The sequence below is a fragment of the Xiphophorus maculatus genome, chromosome 3 (assembly GCF_002775205.1).
Source record: "Xiphophorus maculatus strain JP 163 A chromosome 3, X_maculatus-5.0-male, whole genome shotgun sequence".
NCBI classification, from domain to species: domain Eukaryota; kingdom Metazoa; phylum Chordata; class Actinopteri; order Cyprinodontiformes; family Poeciliidae; genus Xiphophorus; species Xiphophorus maculatus.
In genome coordinates, this window is record NC_036445.1 from 32,080,150 (window position 1) to 32,098,634 (window position 18,485).

The window sequence follows — 18,485 nt, forward strand, 5'->3', positions numbered from 1 at the left end:
GACTCTAGGGACAGATTTGGGCAGGCTCTTTGCTCCATATCTACCCATATTGTCTCTTGATCCTTTGCTAACCATAGAGCTATGGCTCTCAGTTGAGCAGCTAAATAATAGTTCTTTAATTCCGGTAAACCTAACCCTCCATTACTCTTTGAGGACTGAAGTATTTTAAATTTGATTCTTGCCTTTTTATTTGCCATACAAACCTTGATATTCTTTTATCCATCTCTTTAAAAAGGAGTTAGGAACGGAAACTGGGAGTGATTGGAATACAAACAGTAGTCTTGGTAATATATTCATTCTGACTGTTTCTACCCCCCCCCCCCCCCCCCCCCGAGGGTCAGTGGTAGGATCTCTCATCTTTCTAGGTCTTTTATAAGGTCTTCAGTTTCTCATAATTTGCTTTGAATAATTGTGAAGTTGGAGGTGTGATAATTATGCCCAAGTATCTAAATCCTTTATCGGTCCATTTGAACTTTACTTTATCTTTTAGCTGTGCTGAGAATTCCCCTGATACCATCATTGCTACTGATTTACTTTTGTTACTCGCATACCCAGAGATATTCCCATATTCTTTAAGGCTTTCTAGTAGAGTTGGTACTGACCGGGGTGGTTCTGTTAGGAGTACTAATAGATCGTCGGCAAACAGTGATATTTTATGTTCCACGCCTCCCTCGTCTCTTATTCCCTGGATTTGTTTATTTTGTCTTATTGCTTCTGCCATCGGTTCAATATTAACCGCGAATAGCAGAGGGTTTAGACAGTCCCCCTGTCTAACTCCTCTCTTGAGATCAAAAAATTCTGAACAGTACCCATGAATTCAAATTCGGGATTTTGGATTTTTATAGATTACTTTCACCCATTCAACAAATTGCTGTGAAAATAGAAATCTCAATAATGTCTGGTATAAAAAAACTCCATTTTACCTTGTCAAAAGCCTTTTGGGCATCTAAACTAATTAAAAGGGAGGATAATGATTTAAATTTTGTATATGACATTACATTTAATATTCTTCTAATATTGTTTGCTCCCTGCCTCCCCAGAATAAATCGCGTTTGGTCTGGTTTAATCAATTTAGCTATATATTTTTGCATTCTTTTTGCCATTATACTTGTTAGTATTTTTAAATCGTTGCATAATAAGCTCACGGGTCTATAGCCTTCACACATAGTTGGGTCTTTACCTTCTTTATAGATTACAGATATAATGGCTTCAGACCATGATTTAGGGGGGTCCCCCTCTGCTAGTGCATAGTTGAATACCTTACATGTTGCTGGCGTTAGTTCTTGGCTAAATGTTTTGTAGAATTCCCCTGGCAGTCCATCTGTCCCCGGGGATTTGCTGTTTTTGAGGTTTTTAATAACATTCATAATTTCCTGTGAAGTTATCGGTCGGGTCATTTCCAGCGACTCTTCTTCTGACAAAGTTGGGAGATTAATCTTTTTGAAAAAAGAGGATGTTACATCTTCCTGAGTGTTTTTGTCCGTATTATGATATAGTTTTTTATAGTATTCTGCGAATGCTTCAGCTATTTCTTTGGGTTGTGTTTGACTCTGCATTGTTGAGGGGTGTTTTATTTTGGGGAAATGTCTATTTATTTGGGCTTTCCTAACTTGAAATGCCAAAAGGCGACTCGGAGGTCAGTCCTGACTCGGAGGCTGGTCCCAACTCGGCCCCAACTCAGAGGCCGGTCCCGAGTCAGAGGCCGGCCCGACTCAGAGGCCGGTCCCGAGTCAGAGGCCGGTCCCGACTCAGAGGCCGGCCCGAGTCAGAGGCCGGTCCCGAGTCAGAGGCCGGCCCGACTCAGAGGCCGGTCCCGAGTCAGAGGCCGGTCCCGAGTCAGAGGCCGGCCCCGACTCAGAGGCCGGCCCCGACTCAGAGGCCGGTCCAGAGTCAGAGGCCGGTCCCGAGTCAGAGGCAGGTCCCGAGTCAGAGGCAGGTCCCGAGCCAGGGGCCAGTCCCGAGTCAGAGGCCGGACCCGAGCCAGGGGCCGGACCGGACTCAGAGGCCGGTCCCGAGCCAGGGGCCGGTCCCGACTCAGAGGCCGGACAGGACTCAGAGGCTGGTCCCGACTCAGAGGCCGGCCCCAAGTCAGAGGCAGGTCCTGAGCCAGGAGCTGGTCCCGAGCCAGGAGCTGGTCCCGAGCCAGGGGCCAGTCCCGACTCAGAGGCCGGACAGGACTCAGAGGCCGGTCCCGAGTAAGAGGCCGGTCCCGAGTCAGAGGCCGGACCCGAGCCAGGGGCCGGACCGGACTCAGAGGCCGGTCCCGAGTCAGAGGCAGGTCCCGAGCCAGGGGCCAGTCCCAACAGGACTCAGAGGCCGGTCCCGACTCAGAGGCCGGCCCCAAGTCAGAGGCCGGTCCCGAGTCAGAGGCCGGTCCCGAGTCAGAGGCCGGACAGGACTCAGAGGCCGGTCCCGAGTCAGAGGCCGGTCCCGAGTCAGAGACCAGCCCCGAGTCTTAGACCAGCCCCGAGCCAGGGGCTGGACCGGACTCAGAGGCCGGTCCCGAGTCAGAGGCAGGTCCCGAGCCAGAGGCCAGTCCCGACAGGACTCAGAGGCCAGTCCCGACTCAGAGGCCGGCCCCAAGTCAGAGGCCGGTCCCGAGTCAGAGGCCGGTCCCGAGTCAGAGGCCGGACAGGACTCAGAGGCCGGTCCCGAGTCAGAGGCCGGTCCCGAGTCAGAGGCCGGTCCCGAGTCAGAGACCAGCCCCGAGTCAGAAGCCGGTCCCGAGCCAGGGGCCGGTCCCGACTCAGAGGCCGGACCGGAGTAAGAGGCAGGTCCCGAGCCACGGGCCAGGCCCGACTCAGAGGCCGGTTCCGAGTCAAAGGCCGGTTCCGAGTCAGAAGCCGGTCCCGAGTCAGGGGCAGATCTCGAGCCAGGAGCAGGTCCCGACTCAGAGGCCGGTCCCGAGCCAGGAGCCTGTCCCGACTCAGAGGCCGGACCCAAGTCAAAGGCCGGTCCCGAGTCAGAGACCAGCCCCGAGCCAGGGGCTGGACCGGACTCAGAGGCCGGTCCCGAGTCAGAGGCCGGTCCCGAGCCAGGGGCCGGTCCCGACTCAGAGGCCGGACCGGAGTAAGAGGCAGGTCCCGAGCCACGGGCCAGGCCCGACTCAGAGGCCGGTTCCGAGTCAAAGGCCGGTTCCGAGTCAGAAGCCGGTCCCGAGTCAGAGGCAGGTCTCGAGCCAGGAGCAGGTCCCGACTCAGAGGCCGGTTCCGAGTCAGAGGCAGGGCGAGGCTCAACATTTGGTCTATTTTTAAAAACGTCTTGACTCTCTTCTGAATCCTCTCCACAGCAGACAGCCTGTTCAATCCACTTCCACACCTTTCTAAGATAATTTTTCTTAAGATGAATTTTCCTTGGACGTGCCAGGGTTCTTCTGAAACTTTCGGTGAGTTTGTAAATGACTAGCGGGTTTTCACTTTTTATCATGTCCTTTACTGCTTCCCAAAGTTTTGGAGCAAGCTTTTTGTGGACAGGGTCGGTGTCCTTCATTTTATAAGCACCATAGCTAGATCTGTAACTTGATATGTAAATCAGTCTCCAAAAAATTCTTTCCACCATATTTCTCCTTTGAGCTTCAGTTCCCCGTTTAAATCCCATCTCATTTGCGTCCTTCAAAAACTGTTCTGGATCCATGTCTGCCTGAGTGTAAGCCTCACTCAGGCAATTTTCATCAGAATACAAATCCTCATTCGGAAAAAATGTCCTTCTGATCTTTATTTTCGTAGATGTAAACATTTTCCTTTAAAGAACAGGATTCTCCAAGTGGCGTTTGAATTTTCTCACAATAAATAATACATGTCCTTCCGGGTAGTCGAGAAGGGCAATCAAATTAAGTCCAGAAGCAAAGTGGAACGCATCCCTCGCAATGCTTTGGAAAATTCTTTCGCTGAGTTCCTCTGCTACATCTGAAAGAACGTCCACGTTTACTTCCCCTGTTTTCCTCAGCAGTAAGGCCAAAAGTTTTTTGTGTTGTTCAGAAAAGATTTCTCTGACGAGATGCATCGTGGGGCCGTCTGCCACTTTCTCTATTACTTTCCAAAGAAGTTCGCCAAGAAATTTCCTCTTCCGATAATCTGGGGTGGTTTGCCCAGGATGAACTCTGTTAGAACAAGTCTTTCTTACTTTGTTCCAAAAGGAGACCTTGGGTCTCACATAAACTTCACTTTCGTTACTCATCTTTATTCAATCAGCTAAAGTGTCCAAATGAATTTTGTGTTGACTGACCGGAGACTCAACTGATCAGTTGGTGATGTCATGGACTATGACATCACAGAGGCATCCTTAGAAGGGCCTCTTGGCACTGACATCATTTGAAATCAGGCTGATGACATCATTGTCAGCAGCATGGCAACTGTTGCTGGGGTACTAATAGCTCACAGTGAGCATGCGCTATGAAAATAAATAATCTGTGGGCACTAAATACATTATTCCCACAAGTCTGAACTGGAAGTGACCTGCGCAGCTTCGCCAGAACAGGTTGGGCCAGGGAACCATTGGTCCCTCCACTTTACCCCCCTACACATTTTTATTAGTGTGAATGCTGTAGGCATTCATTCACACTATTGAGTTCCACTTTCCTGGTTGCTCTGTAAATTTCGCCGCACTTCTTCTCCTGCATACTTTGTGCTATTTTCACCATCCAACTTTTATACTACTCAGCTTGCTCTCCTAATGCCGGCTGTATCTCTTGACTCCTCCCTTCCTCATTTCCTTAGTTTAATGCCCAGCGCACACGACAGGATCTTAGAGCTGTCAGCCGATTGTCGGCCCATTTTCAAAACCTGACAGACCACACATTAGCCGACAAAAATCCTAGGTCTAACAGTTTGATCGGGTTCGTTCTTGCCGTGTGGTGTCCAACAATGGGCACAAAATAATGGCTACAAGTCCAGTGAACTAATTTTAAAACCAGGCATTAATCAATGCATTACTGCAATCTACCTGCAATGCATGTGGCTAGTGTCAGCGTAAAGTCCTGACTGAATGAAAATCATCAGAACCTATTTACGTCACGTTAATGAAGAACAGCTGAAAAGTTACCGGTTTCGCTCCAACTCCTCCCCTTGTCATTTCTATATTCTTTGCATGTTGAATAAACATTAATATTGTTTCCACATATCATCTCCAATGTCCGCTGGACTTCGGGTTGCGCCGTGTCAGCTGTTTGGGATTCCCCTCTGTAATTTCCCCTCAGAAAACACGGAGGAGAATCCGCGCTTGGCAACGATGATCTACCATAACACACCACACAATCTTAGAAAGACCAACGTTTTAAGATTGTTGTAAGGGGAAAAATAGGAGCAAAAAATCATGTAGTGTGAACTATTGCATCAGGTAGTCGATGTGCCCATCTTCTCTATTTAAATCTAATTATTACTGAAGGGCAACACAAAATACAGACTTCATAATCTGCCCTCTTTTGGTTGAATGCAGTATTTATTTCCACTTTGGCTTTATGTTTAGTTTTTTTTCCAGTACATTTTTTGTTAATGGAGACTGAGAATCCATTTTATTTTTGTTTTTGGTTGTTTTGTTTATTTTGTTTACCAGTTCCAGTGTTTAGTGTTCTTTTGAAAATAAAGTGTATCTAACTTTGGCAAGAAATCGCATGCGTTATTACATAATTTTCAGTGTAAAAAGGTCTTCAAACAATATTATCGTTTATCGCAATAATTTTTGAGACAATTAGTTCAGCAAAATTTGCTATCGTGACAGGCCTAATCGTATGATTAATTGATTTATCGTTTATCGCAACAGGCCTATAAATAACCTTTATACTTTTGTATATTTTTCAACTTTTTGGGGGGAGGGGGAGGATTTTTTTGGCTCCATTGAAATTGATGGAAAACCAAAAATATTAGGCAAAAACTTGACAGTTTTGTAAACCTAACTATGTCCACATACTTTCATTAAGAAACGCCATTCAACTTGTAAAATCTTTTGATCCTCTTCAACTACTTGTGTATATTTCAACTTGCTCATATCTTTTACTGTTATAAAATCCTTTTTCAACCTTTTAGGCACATTATGCTTATAATTCATCTTTATATTTGATTACAATAATGGAATTTGGCTACTGATAGAGTATGCCTTATTAACTTTTTGAAAATCCTGCTCCTTCACAAACAGCTTCTGCTCACGCCCTCAATTTTCATTCTTTCTACACATAAAATACATCAAAAGATAGGAAAAATCTATATCTGGATTTGGAAAACGTAATACTCATTGATGTGGGATTTGCAGTTTTCTGGCAAATCGGCCTAGTGTGTCGAGGATATAAAAAACAGCAGATCTTAAATATACTGTGGTGCTGAGCCGTTCAATGATTTCTAAACTAACAACAGTATTTTATTTACCGTTCTCTGAGATACAAGAAGCCAGTGTAAGAACTTTAGAAATGGTGTGATGTGCTCCATCTTCCTGGTCTTAGAGAGAACACGAGCAGCAGTGTTCTGGATCAGCTTCAGATGTCTGAATGATTTTTTTTTTAGGCAGACTTGTAATGACACTATTGCAGTAATCAGTGCGAGATAAACACATGAATGTGTAACCCACATTTATTCAGTGACTTTTATTTTGTGGGCCCACTTCCTGGGTTGGCCCACACTCTTCAACTTCTTTAAAGCCCCGCCTCCAGCTTGCAGTTCGACTTCCTCCTCTGTTTCCACTGTGGTTGTTGCATGCTGTGTTCGGCGTCTTCAACACCAATCAATGCATTTCTTAGAATCTTCGGATTTGATTGCCTGGTGAGTTTCTCATCTGGGAGCAGCATTGTTTTATGTCCGAAATGTGAGGTTAATTACTCATTGGGGCATTCTTGCCAGAATGTCTGCTGCTGCCAGTTTGGAACTCTACCAGGATTCTGCTATTGATAACTATCAGGCCACACGTTGAGGCTAAGTACTCCTCACTCTGTTGAAAAGGTTCAATCAGTCAGAACAGAATGTAGCTACAATTTTAAGTTTGATATTGCACAGTATCTTTATTTGTTCCACTCTTTCACTCTGCTGGAGTATTTGAAAAACTTGACAATTAATTTATTTTATTTTTGATAATTGATTATTCAGATTTTGAAAGGGCACTTTAAGTTGATTAATTTGAAATATGACTGATATTTTTTGACTATATTTAAATTATGGTCGATTTAACATTATTATTTAACTGTTGGATCATATCAAAATTACTGGAAGTCTAATAATTGCATTTGCATTTAATATAAACCAATACCCAAATTAAATATTTGTTTTCCTTTTATATATGAGCATGTTATTTGCTGCATTGAGGTCAAATGGAACCAGCCCTGTGGTTCTTCGTATGTTTATAGGAAGACTAAACTGTGGTGAGATGGTCCATTTAAAATCTTTGCTACACCTCACTGCTAAAGAAACATATACAGATCAACCTAGTCAGCTAAGAGAATAAAATACCTGAAATGAATAGAAATGGTACATGGCTAAAGAAATATGCATCTGTCAGTTAGTTTATAAGTCTTCATGAAGGACAATATTTCTGTCAAAATCTGACAATACTGAATTAGACACAAACGCTTTTAGACTTCTCTTACCTCATTCTGCAGCTCATCATCACTCCTGTGGGAGGTTAGCATCTCAAACAAGGAGGTGCACAGCTCCTCTGGGTTAGATGAAATCATATTTCCTCCTTCCAGGTATTTTTCCACTTCTCTTCTAAGGATGGATCCATCCCCAGAGCTTAAAGTTGTTCCACTATGGGGCACATCATCTTCACTGGCAGACTTATATCCACTTTGCTGATTATTGAGAAAGTTGACAAAGTCTACATCCACTCTCTCATCACCAAGATCAGACCCTTGCAGGTCTTCCAGTGGGTCAAGTGTGTAGAAGTCATAAGAGAAATTAACGTTGCATCCAAAGGCAGAGCCTCGCTGGTGGTGGTAACGGGAACGCTGGGTTTTGATGAAATCTTCGACTTTGGAGTCATCAAGTGGGGCCACCAGCCGAGCCACACAAGCACAGGAAGCTTCAACTGCAGACGATGGAAATGGTCCAAACATTTGCTTAATGGCACAGGTCTCCTCTGTTCCAACATGGTCTTTGTTTTGAAAGGTCTCAAACAGAAAGACAGCAGCACATTCTATGGCCTCTTGACCATGTTCAGTTCCAACTGTTAAACAGACAAAAAGACAAAAAAACAAACTTTTACAAAATAATAGTTTCATGTCACAGCAGCACTGTAAATAGTTAGTGATCACCTAGCTTTTTACCAAGTTATGAATTTCCTATCCATTCCTACACATGCATTCCCATTTTATATTTTCCTACATAAAATTCATATCTGAATACACATACACCCTTGCTAAATGTGTAAGACTGAAGTTAAAGGGAATTATTTACTTATGTAGCACATTTTCAGCAACAAGGCAATATAAAGTGCAACAGAACCCAGATATGAGTCGTCATGGCCTTTAAGGCCTTCACAGCCGGCCTAAACACTATCAAAATCACTATATCTACAACCTATTTTATATTTTTGTTCAGTTAAATGCTGATTTAATTTTAATAGTCTATTCTCTTTTTTATAACATCTCTATTGGCTGCCCAGTTTCCCATTCTGTGTTCCTTCCAATCAGATTTCAGTATCTGTGTTGACAGGGGCAGCCTAACCTGCTTCGGCCTTTCACAATTGCTAACAAAACAGTATAACACCGGAAATATACCTTTAAACAATCAGCTCACAGATTCGCACCTCAAGGCCTGCTTGGAGGCCTACAGTGATCTGATTGGATGGTCAGAGCAAATCACTAACCTCAAAGTTTTGCTAGCAAAGCAGAACTCATCAGCAGCCTGCACTGCTCATATTAATATGTGTGAAGTTATTTTTATTTGTCATACAATGGCTGACAGAGACTGAGAAACTGATTTGATCTTATTAAGAATTTAAAATCTATTTTCAAGACAAACTTTTTCTTAAGGATCTGGACATCTGATCTCAGTTGTGAGCGATACCACCTATACCTTTAGACTGTAGATTATATGGCTGGAATTTGCCAAGAATAAATCAAAAACAGGCCATAGAAAATGACTTGTTAATGGAACTGAATTGAATAGATCAGCTCCAGGAACTTGTGAAGTTCATTGAAGTTTTCCTGCATAACGAGAGGAGGATGGATTTTGCCTATAAAGAAATAAACAGCAGGTGAGTATTATATGGTTTATTATTTCATTTTTGGCAAAGTTGGCTGTACTGTAGAAGTTTGTAGCTGTTCTAGCTGGCGGGCCGCCAGGCTTTATTGGTAGTAATGAGTAATCTCACACATTACTATTTCAAATCCAGTAATCAGATTAAAATCTTAAATTTTTTATTTTTCAATTTATCTATGCTGAAACCACTAACAGTCTCAAACATGTGTTACAGTTCAATATCTGTATCTTAAAACGTTAGTATTTTAAGACACTAAAGTGGAACTCTGTTCATTTGCCTAGAAAGTCCAGTTGGTTTAAGGAGGTTTGAATGCACAATCAAACTCTAACACGGACCAAAGAACCAAACCCTGATCCATGTAAAACCTGGGACTCGGTTCGGTTGAAATGAACTCCGACACTGTGCTTTTGGAGAAGAGACTGTTCCAAAAGCAGGAGGGCATTCTGGTCAATATGTCACTCTTTTTTTTTTTTTTGAGCCCTGTGGGTCAGCGGAGGTGATGTGCCGGTTGCCATGACAATGGGTCTGCATGTAGAGTAAAGCTGACTAAGTCATAAAGAAGAAATACTATTTGCAAAATATGTATTCTCCCTGGATATAATTCTATAAACAGTTTGGTTTCTGTCAAAATGCAAGAAAGGACTAAGCAAATTTCTCTTTTATATTGGTCAATTTAAAATCAAAATATCAGCAATTTGCGCAGCTTTAGTTTAAGCCACATTTTATAGAACTCGGGTAAGAAATAAGGGGGCTAAAACCATCTTTGTGACAGATTACTGCTCATTCCGAATTGGAACATTCTGGTTTTGTGGACATGACTAAATGACTCATAGCAATGGCACCTGCAGGAGTGAAAGTTAGCATTAGCAGCTAATAATGCCATCACTCTCACTGTGATGCAGTTAGTTATTTTAACTAACTACAGCTGGTTAGTTAAAATAACCAGATGTAGTTATAATATATTAATCACAGATGGATTGGCATGAGGTAAACTGTCTCAGTCACCTCTGGTTGGCGTCTGCTGCTTTGCCACTGAAACAACTTAGCTGTAGTTGCTTAATGATTGGACCACATCACGACTTTGTAAATATTTTTACGCTGCATTAAACAGATAATACCAAGGATATTATTGACAGAGCAAACTTGAAGCCGTGAATACTTACAATGGTTCAGGTAGTTCTGTGCAATTGTGATATTGGAATATCAAATGTGCGATATATTAATAAGCCCTACTGTGATGTAGGGCTGTTGTAAACAAATATTTTAGTAATCGAGTAATCTATTGATTATTCTTATGATTAATTGAGTAATCGGATAAAAAAAGATGAAGTAAAACATTGGTAAATCTAACAGAACAGCAGTATTACTATCGCATATCAACATCAGTCCAATTATTCACAGTTGAGCTTCCCTAACAATTACTTCTCTTTAGTTTAGAAAATGTACCTGTAACAATAATAGCTCACTTTATAAGTTAACCTGACAAAATGTTATACAAAAATCTGAAATTATATTCAATTTAATAATAAAGAGGCAGGCTCACAAATATGCTTGTAAAAAATGTCTATGCTCCAGCTTTTTTTTTTTTATGTATTCATCTTCAGTCAATTTAATAGATGAACTCTTACCTTGCCCAGACATTTATAGCTTTTGTGTTTATGTTAGCGACGGGATTTGACACCTTGTTCGTCACACACAGAAACCTCTGCCAGCTACGTGCCGCCACCCATTGTTGAGACTGGGATGATGTGAAATAAATTTTCCGGTTCGTCCGTGAAGCTACATTTACGTTAATCATCTAAGGCGCAGCCCCCCCACAGTCTTCAGTCTATCCACTCACCTGTATAAATACATCTTCAGCGCCCTTCCCCGCCGTTCGCTCTGAACACCGGCCACCAGGCAGCAGCTCAGGGAGGAGAAAAGCTGCCGTACTCCAGGCATCGCGCCAGTCATTTTAAGGATGCTTATTGGTTCCCCGAAAAACGACAAAGACCCAGACATTATCACCGATCAATAAAATCCCCACGGCCGAACTTGAAAAGTGGACGTTATGCTGCTAACACTTAGTTTTTGTCAACAACTTAGGCGGAAGTGAGAGCGCTGCGCAACGCAAGTAATAACCTGGCCGGAACACGGTGCAGTAAATAATAAAATACAACTTAACAAAGCTTCGAGGAAGATAAATTTTCCTCGAAGAATTTTAATAATCGAGGTACTCGAATCACTTGAGGAATCGTTTCAGCCCTACTGTGATGGCACAATTTTTTCACCAGACTGTTTGAAGCAGTGTCAACAAAAAAAAAGTTGGTGGTAAGTAAGCACAAACTTGGCACATAATCAGGGTAGTGAAAAAGTGTAGTAGTTAAACAGAAGAAGTTGAAACCCAAAATTCTGGAGTAAAAAATACAAAAACAGAAAATCAAACTGGCAATGGATTTGAGAGCAAGGAGTTAGTTACCAATCTGTTTAGCTGCCTGAATCAGGCTCTTCAGTTCCTGACTGGCAGCTTGCCGCTTAGCTTTATCCTGATGCTCAGAACAAAAATGGACAATCTTCTGCCATGTCAGGCCTTCTCTGGCAAACAGCTCTTGTCTCTTCACACGCTTGGCCTGGAACAAAAGAGAAAATAATTACACTCCAAATAAAGAGAACAATATTCATCAAACTGCAAGAGTCCCAAATAACCAGCACTTCACTTACAACATATAGCTGGAAAACTCTAGTATATGAAGTCCAAAAATATGAATACTCTACAAAAGTCTGTGTATTTTGCCAACATAAACATAATCAGAATCTAATTTATTGGCCAAGTATTTTTACATACAAGAAATTTGACATGGTACTGTTGAGGTGCAGATCATTCAACTTAAGGGGATTTTTTTTAAATTGGAAAAAAAAAGTATAAATGACAATGTTGGATAAATAAACTTAACTTGAGCTAAAAATAAATTAAGAGCTACGGACTAGCGGTGTAAAAAAGAAAGGAGAGGGAGTACCAAGCTGCCTTGGAGGAGGAGATTGGGTCAGGGGGCTGGTGGGGAATAGAGGTGAGGCGAGGGGGCCATAACAGTGGAATGACTGCATCTGCTGGCAAGGAGGATTATGTACTAGAGGAGAGAACTGGGGCAGAGTAGATGTAGTGATGGTGGTGAGTGTAGCACAATGGCTAAATCTATTTAAAAAGTTATTCTGGGCCACCACTTCTACACAGAAATTAAGATAATTTATGAAACAGTGATTCATCCCCTCTAGATCTTCACCAGGAGTTCCCCCAGTTTGTGATGTTGAAACAGTTTCGCAGGGCCTCCTTTGCTTCAGCAGGCCATCTTCTGATGGAGCGAGTGGAGACACCCTGCCTTTGGACCACTGGGGTGTACTTGGCTGTATGTACACCAGGTTGTGGGCTGACTTGCCCAGTGGGGGAAGGGCAACAGCCTTACATGCATCTTTTACATTGGTGCACAGTAAATCAATTGCCCTGTTTTTCCTGGTGGGACAATTGACAACCATGGTGAAAAGCAGCCAGAATGGAATCCAGGGTGACATGATTAAAATCTCCAGATATTATTAAGAGGGCTTCAGGATGTTGCAACTGAAGTTGTGCTGTGACACGTTGTATCCTTTGACAGACAGCAGGTGGCTGTCTCAGAGGGATGTAAAAACAGATGGAGATCACATGACTGAACTCCCGGGGAAGATAGTAGGGACACAGGCTGACAGCCAACAGCTCCAGATAAGGGCAACACAACTTTGCCTTACTTGTGACATGGCCAGGGTTACACCAATTTTTGTTAACCGAGATGATCAAACTGCTACCTCTGCTTTTTCCACATGCCTTCGGATCCCCATTATTTCTGGCTGCTGTAAATCCGCACAAAGCGTAAATCCGCAAGCAGCGCTGCTGTTGCTCCTGCTACGCAATGGACTAAACCATTGTTCTAAAAATGGCTGGAGGACCTAAAAATTAAAAAAAAAAATTCTTGGATGAATGGTAGGTTTATTTACAGGGTTTATAAAGGAATCCCAGAGTTGAATTTACTAGTTTTTACTACCTCTACAATATTTTTACTACCAACACAAAATTGAGCCAAATTCGTGCCGATTTCCTCAATTTTGGGAGATCGGTGATCGGCCAATATTTACATGAAGCCAATCTCACCCTCTGATTTTTTCTACATCAGCAAAGGTCTAAAAATCAGCCACTGTCTTCTTCTGCTCTGCAATGAGAGGTTTGACTGATAGACCGGCCTACCAGGTCATGTCTGCAAGCTTGTAGTTATCAATAGTAACCCCACTGTTACCAACTCAGAGACTTTCTTCCTATATTTAGCAACATTTCAATAAAAAAATGGCACTGGCTAAAATCAATATTGGCAGGTCAAACTTTTTATAGATTGACATTCTATGATCTGTGAGGAAAGCTGCAATCGGTGACCCATGTAAGATGAGGGCTCATGCAAGACAAAACTTAATCCCATTTACTGTGACTTTATCTTGATCAAAATCTCACGTTAAAAACAGAAAGCACTATTTTTAGTGCTTATCCTATATCCATAAGACTTAGGATATTTGGGTTTTTTTTTTAAAGAATATCAGTACAATGTAATGACATTCCAATTTCACAAGCCGATGTTTTATTCTCAACAGAATATTAGTTTGCTACCAATTGTCAACACCAGGACAACTCGATAACAAGGTTCAATGGTATCGTATTTCACAGGTCATTGAAAAATTTAAATAAACAAATGTAAATGTGCAGCGAAATTCAGTGTTTCGGTGACCAACACACCAACTCTGTCAGACCATCGTTACAATTAGAGAAACTGTATCAATTTGCTAATCAACCACTGAAAATCCTGGTACTTTCTGTCCAATTTTCTTTGGACAGATGAGTCTAAAAATAGGGCTGTTGTAAACACATATTTTAATAATCAAGTATTCTATCAATAATTCTGACAATTAATCAAGTAATCGTATAAAAAAATTTTCAGATAAAACATTGATAAATCCAACGAAACAGCAGTGTTACTATCGGATATCAACGTGATGATTATCTGGCGAGTCCAATTTCTATTGGACAGATAGTCCAATTTTTTATATTTGAGCTCCCTAACAATTACTTTCTTTGTAGTTTAGAAAAATAACTAACAATAATAGCTCATTTTCTAAGTTAACCTGAAGTTATAGAAAATTTGAAGTTATATTTAAATTAATAATAAAGAGTCAGGCTCAGAAATCTGCTTATAAGAAATGTCTATTCTCCTTTAAGTTTATGTATTCATCTTCAGTCAATTTAATAGACGAACTCTCACCTTCCCCAGACATTTATAGCTTTTGTGTCCGTGTTAGAGACAAGATTTAACAGCTTTGTTCCTCACATACAGAAGCTCATCTACCAGCTATTTACCACCAAGATGCACTCCGCCACCCATTTGTTGAGACTGAGATGATATGAAATAAATTTTCCAGTTCAACCATAAAGCTACGCATCTAAAGCACAGTCGCCCACAGTGTTCAGTATGTTCACTCACCAGCCGCGCTCTTCCAAGCCAGCTCCGGGAGGAAAAACGGTGCCATAAGCCAGGTATCGCGCCAGTCATTTTAAGGATGCTTATTGGTCCCAAAAAAAAAAAAACCTGGACACCCTCAATAAATGAATAAAATCCTCCCAGACCAAACTTTAAAATTTGACGAAAGCTAAGCTAACACTTAGCTTTCGTCAAAAACTCTTAGGCAGAAGTGAGAGCGCTGCGCAACGCAAATAATGAGCCAACCGGAAAACTGTGCACTAAATAATAAAACATAATTTGCTTCAAGGCAGATAAATTTTCCTTGAGGAATTTAATAATCGAGGTACTCGAATAATTCGAGGAATCGTTTCAGCCCTAGTCTAAAATATAATTTTTTTAACACCAGAACAGAGTACATGTTTAGCATAAACCAGATAAAGTCTGGTAGATGGCGACATAAAGCATCACACTTAAGTTATCAAAGCCACAGAAAGGAGTAAGACTCACTATTAGACAGAGGGTCTCTAGAGCCCAATCTATTTCCTCATGTAGTATGCACATTTTCTATTGATATCTAATTGTGGGGAAATGATTAGTCTCTGGTCTTTATCTGTAAAAACAAAACAAAATTTAGAAGAAAAAACAAAAGTTGTAAAAAAAAATCATTTTTCATACCAGTTTCTTTTAAACGCTAATATTTCCAACATAGTTTAAGAAAAGCCAAAAAGGTTTTATTTTCACATTTTAAATTACAACTCGCATTCATCCACAGCAGTTCTGCAGAAGCCAGTGTTAATGAGCCTAACATTTTGTTATGTATTTTTAAACAGTATCTCATTAGTGTAATAAGGTATTAAATCTAAGCAAGTCTGACAGTTCAGGGCTCATAGGCCAGGAAAAGCATTAACACACTGACTCAACTACAATCAGTATCTGAATACCTTCTAAAACTAAGCATTTTAGCACAAACTGGGAGATAATCTCTGAGTGACTCCAGTCATCTTTTCCCTGGAGAAGCACATTTTCTGCTGAGCAGATTTAATGAGAGCTGAGCCAGGTAAAATAAAGTTCTGCATATTGCCCCAAATTCCATTTAAAGTGTCAAGCAAAGTCGCAGAGAAATAAACTAGGAAAGAGACACCTGGTTTTAAAAAACCCATGGGTCTATAAATACAGGAAGAATTACATGCATTAATTCTGGGTTACACCAACTAGTTGACACATCGATTCTTTACTCTGCAATGACTCTTTAGGTAGCTAGTCGACTAGTCACAATTACATGACAAAACAGACTTTTACAAAAAGATGGAAGATGAGGAACTAGGTAAGTTCGCCAGATAATCATCATGTACGTTTTGGAGGGAAACACTACCGGAAGTGGAATCAACTCAGCAAGAACACCGCCATCACGTTTCAACTGAGAAAAGTATTCTACTTTTATCATCACTTTGAGAAAAACTGAGGAATGTACATACTGAGGAACCGAATGAGGAATTTGTATCGCTCATACAAGTTAAATAGTTACTGAGCCAGCAGAAGGAAATGTACATGGAGTTGCTTCAACAACAACAGGACAATTTCAAAGGCTTTGTTAAAATCATTATGGACACTACAAATGCCAGACTGGATGAGTTGAAAAGAGAAGTGTAGGACAGTGGTCCCCAACCTTTTTATTACCACAGACCAGTCAGGACTTGGCAATTTTGCTGCGGCCCGGGTGGGGGACAGGGTCAAGCGGGAAGGAAAGAACTGTCAGATAATGCTTCTGCATGTTGGTGTCCCCACTAAAGCCTTTTCTTTTCTTTTTTTGCCCCGATTTTCCCTTTACGACAATCTTACAAAGTCCTGCAGTGTGAGGTGTGTTGAATATGCCCGATCTAAAATCGTTGCTCAATTCAATATCAGACCTACGTTCTTATTCACAGATAAGTGTGAGGTTTCCCCCAGAAAACTTGCTAAACCAGCTGGTTGGATGCTCGGGCAGTCATTCACAAAGCGGCTCATCGTGTTTTTGAGTTAAATATTATTTAAACTTAACAGGAAATTTTAAAATATCACTTGATAATTATGTTATTGAAAGATTGGAAAATTAATACCTGAAAACCACCTATAAAATCTTAAAAAATACAAACATTTTTTAAAATAACTTGAAAAGATAAGCAATGCTTAGCCTGGCACAAGTAAAGCCTGGTGACCCACCAGGCTTGTAGTAATACACTGGGGGAAACCCTGCAAGTGTATGTAGAAAAAAAATATTCTTGACCATAATTTGATAGTTAGAGGGCACAGTCCCGCCGCCCTCCTCCTCACCAAGGGCTCAGTGTCTGAACAACATGGAGGCTGTGAGAATCCTCAGTCATTATTAGACCGAGGACAGCAAGACAAATTTATTTTTGCTAAATTGTTATATGTAACTAAATATTATTCTCGAGAGGCACAAGCAGGCATCCTGACACACAGATGAAAAATACATAAATAAAAAAATTGAAAAAAAAAAAATAAAGAGAAAAACTCAAAAAGGGCTCTAGGGGCATCAAGGATAAAAGGGGCAGGGGCTCAAGCACCTCCACCCCCTTTTGAATGTGCCTGCTCATCAAGCAGGTTCTGCGAGGAGCTTTCTCGCTCACCTTGTAGTCACGCATCATGCTGGTTTTATATTATTTTTAAATATTATTATTCCGGTTACATGATCCATCTAACCATATCAAACGCTTTGTCCACTTAGTCAGCCAGATTTCCGTGCGGCCTCCATAAAGCTTGGTCAACCAATCCAGTCTCTATGCCGCTTATCAAAAACTCAACATACATGAAATGGAAGAGTAAAGCCACATAAATATACTTGTCCCTTTATATCCAGCTAGATATGCGTAGTGCAGCTGATTTAGTTCATCATACAGGGCCGGTCTAAGGTTTTATGAAGCTTTGAGCTGTTATACAGAGGGGACTTAGGTCCTCAGGACCTTATTACACACTTAAATCATTACACACTTAAATCAGTAACATGCTGAGTGCAGATGCTTTACATCTGCACTCAGCTTTCCTTCTAGAGATCCCCAGACTACAGTTACTTACAACAATGCTGTCAATATCTTTTCTACATTTTTAAAATTATTTTTAATAATGCCTCTATGTCTCATCGACTATGAAACAAAATATGAATTGACTCAGTGTCATTTCAGTGGGCATTTTTAAGTGATCCTGGACCTATTATTATCAAAAGGTTCAAAAGTTTATTAAAATACAAATCAAATTTAAATTCAAAAATACTTTATTGATGCCAAGGGAAAATTAAATATCAATAACTTCTAAAAGAAAATGTCCTTGTTGTTCATATATAGAATCTGAAAAGAATAAAAGCATAAAAGAATGAACTGTTGTAAATTCTTGCAGAATTACTGAATGAATGTTGATCACATCTGCAGCCTGGAAGGTTTTCACATCCTTAAGTCTCAGTGTTTTTAAGGCAATTTGAGTTTTATAAAAATGCTCTAAAATCAGTAGACATGACTTGTTTGTGAAAGGCAGTTGTTTAACTTGATCTTCTCAGCGACATAGCACAAATTCCCTCATTGCCTTGTCACATTAAATCAAACAAAACTACAACATATCACACTTCATTTAACCTTAAATCAGTGATCCTAACTCACACTGATGCTGGGTATCATTTTTGTTTTTTTATTTTCAAATCTATTCAACACTGGAGTGTTTAGAACTTTAGTGATTTGTTTGCTCACAAGTTCTCTTTTCCCCGAGACATCAGACAGATGTACTTATGTCAAGGTTAAAAGTTAAGAG

The 18,485-nt window shown here is 41.0% G+C and overlaps 1 protein-coding gene across 3 annotated transcripts in view; it reads right to left on the reverse strand.

Moving 5' to 3' along the window:
* Window positions 1–18,485, reverse strand: part of ascc3 (activating signal cointegrator 1 complex subunit 3) — a 251,362-nt gene that overhangs the window by 231,789 nt on the left and 1,088 nt on the right. For all 3 annotated transcript variants that reach the window (XM_023330521.1, XM_023330523.1, XM_023330522.1), the window contains exons 3-4: window positions 11,639–11,789; window positions 7,565–8,142 (exon numbers count right to left, since the gene is read on the reverse strand). In XM_023330521.1, coding sequence (XP_023186289.1) covers window positions 7,565–8,142; window positions 11,639–11,789 — 729 coding nt within the window. The remainder of the gene's footprint in view (window positions 1–7,564; window positions 8,143–11,638; window positions 11,790–18,485) is intronic.